Source organism: Galeopterus variegatus, unplaced genomic scaffold (assembly GCF_000696425.1).
Source record: "Galeopterus variegatus unplaced genomic scaffold, G_variegatus-3.0.2 Scaffold6328, whole genome shotgun sequence".
NCBI classification, from domain to species: domain Eukaryota; kingdom Metazoa; phylum Chordata; class Mammalia; order Dermoptera; family Cynocephalidae; genus Galeopterus; species Galeopterus variegatus.
Window position 1 is genome coordinate 153,420 of NW_007732439.1, and position 2,867 is coordinate 156,286.

The 2,867-nt window shown below is 43.0% G+C and overlaps 1 protein-coding gene across 1 annotated transcript in view; it reads left to right on the plus strand.

The window, feature by feature from the left end:
* LOC103606130 overlaps positions 1 to 659 on the plus strand; it is a gene marked incomplete at its 5' end in the record, with an annotated part of 124,473 nt that extends 123,814 nt beyond the window's left edge. The window contains one exon of the mRNA XM_008590721.1: positions 582 to 659. Coding sequence (XP_008588943.1) covers positions 582 to 659 — 78 coding nt within the window. The remainder of the gene's footprint in view (positions 1 to 581) is intronic.
* Positions 660 to 2,867: the final 2,208 nt, after the last annotated feature.

A 2,867-nucleotide genomic window follows, 5' to 3' on the forward strand; every position in this document is an offset into this window, starting at 1 on the left:
ATATATATATATATATATATTTTTTCCTTTTTGTCTTTTTTCGTGACCGGCAACGGATCGCAACCCTCAGTGTCACGCCCGCACCGGCCCGGGACCGGCAACGGGATCGCAACCCTCGGTGTTGCGCCCGCACCTCGCTCAGCCAGTGAGTGGCTGGTCTGTATGTGGAATCCGAACCCTCGGCGGGAGCGCTGCCGTGCTCCCAAGTGGTGCACTGTAGCAGTGTGCCACCAGGCCGGCCCTCAAAGCTAATATATTTTTAATCCGTGTTTTTGAATATTTGTATTTTCCTCCTCATTTTGCTTTATTACATGATTCCTAAGATATTATTCTTATCTAGATTGCTTTACTTTTATTTTAAGCAGCTCAAATGCTTTTTTAGAAGTAAATGGCTATTAATAATTTTCTCTTTGCTAATGTGCATATATTGCATGTATACATACATACATATTTGTGTGTGCATATATATATATATATTTTTTTTCTAAGAACATTTTCTCAATCTCTCCCGTTTAAGTTACAGTGCTATTCCTGCTACCTCGTTATTGTGAATCTTCTGCCATTTCATTTTTCATTTTAAGGGGCAGCTTATGGGAGATGTGAAGCTACTTAAGGAGGTTCACGTGACACCTGGCGATGGTTCAATCTCAGATTCATAAAAGACCTGGGCGTTAGTATACATGAGATCTTTCATTTGTCCCAAAGTTACCAAGGCCTGGTCGAATAAAATGACTCATGACCAAGACCAGACTAAGAAAGTAGTCTGCCCACCTGTTGTTTCAAATGAGAGCAAGATTGAAAGACCTTAAACAATAACAAGGAATGAGGATCAGAAAACCAAGAAATAAACTTACGAATTTTGTCTAAAAAAGAACATTGGTGTTGTCAAATAAAAACAAATCCAAAATAGTTAAGCAGAGACTTTATTCGAAAAGACTGTTGCAATCGGGAGAACACTCCAACCAGGTTATCTGCAAGGGTCAGGCAGAAAGTACTTTTCTTTTCTTGGGAGGAGTGAACAAGGCTGAAAGGGAGCTGTGTGGGGGAGCAGGGGGTGTGACGGGACAGTCGAGAGGGAGAGGATTTTCTCTATAGGCAGCCGGCTCTCAGGGCTCTCAGGCAGAGCTGTTAAGAAGAGTTATTTGGTATTTCAGTGCTTGCTTAAGTTTAGGGCAAGATGAAATTCAGGGGCCTGGAGGAAGAAGAGAAGCTGACTGGAGTTTATTCGAGTCAGGTTAGCTGGCTTTGGTTCAGCTTGGTCACTGAAGACAGTGAGGCGAATCATCTGTGAGGTGACAGTATGAATTTAGAAGGTCCATGTCTGGCCCTGTCACAGGTACTCAAGGAGGCCGTCCATGAGTCTTCTCTATGTCATATGGAGAAGGGTGGTTCTTTGCCTTAAGGTATTTCTGGGAACAAGAAAATGTGGGGGGTTTCCTAACCATCACTTTAATTCAGGAGAATAGAGCTCAGATAAAGGTCAACATTGCCAGGGGCTGCTGGAACATGGAATTCTCTATGAGAGATGAATCAGAATTCTGCTAAATCATGGGAGAAATTGTATTGCCAAAAAAGGAATGAGTCCAACCTTTTCAAAAATTGCTTTGACTGTTCCAGCTTTAAAACAACTCTTGACACTCCCACGAATACGTGAGTAAGGAAAAACCCGCAGAAGTCGTACAGTCTTCAGGTTGTACATGTATCCTAATTTCCACTTCAAATATGATGAGGGAGGATAATGGAACACAAAGAACCTCAGATGGTTCTGCACCTGTGGTCATGGAGGAAAATCAACAAGGGGCAGCTCCAAGTACCCTGGAGTATGTAAGGAACTTCCTTACAGCTGGGGACCTGCACGGTTGCTGTGGCTGAAATCTTCCCATTTAAAGAAGGCTTTCCTTGTGAGTATCCTGCACCTGCTCCATTCTTGTTTAATGATAAATCTATGGAGAGCTGCAGATAGCTTGTTCTCTTAGATTTGGGGCAGCTGGACCTTGAGAAGCCATGTTTGAACATGTTGGTAAGGACCGTGCAACTCCTGAAGATCCTGGACTTCAAAGTGATGGAAGGACTGGAGTGGATGTTGGGCTGCCTTCTGGGAGAAAAGGGGAGTGTGTTCTGTGTTTGAGGGAAAAGGCAGGGATAGTTGAGGGCCAGAGAAGACAGCTATGGGGAAGATGACTAGCTCTTCACCATGGACTCCTGCTTCTCTTCCATTGAGTTTGGTTGTTGCATGAAAGTGCCTTCTCAGCAGGAGTCTCTTGCTCCCAGGACCCTCTTTGCATAGCTAGTCTCGTACAACTAGCTCTGACCAATGGAAAATGAGTGCGTGTGTAGGCCGGACCGATGCAAACCTCCTGCACATAATCCTGTCTCTCCCCTCATCTGCTGACTGAATACCCACGCCTGACATGTCCTGGACAGCTTCTTGTTGAAAATGGAGGGGAAGGGGCTAGTATTTATCCAGAATATAATATATGTCAGTAGTTGAGTCAGATGCTTTAGTGACATCTTTAAGTATCACCAAAACTTATACAGATGAGAAAATCTAGGCTCAGAGAAGTTAATAACTTCTTCAGGATCAACATATTACTACAAAGTGGAGTCAATTTTCAATCCCACGCACATTAGATTCTTTTAACTCTACCGTAAAGCTTCCAGCTGAAATTTTTCCAGCTATCACATAAAGCATTTCTTCTGCATCATCATCATTGTTTTTGTTGTCATTATCATCCTCCTTATCATCAGTAGCAATAACAGTATTATGATTATCATCACTGTCATTATCATCCCTCTTAACATTTATGATGCACGTCCTGTGTAATCAGAACTGGATGAGGTGCTCACAACGCACAATCTCTAACCCC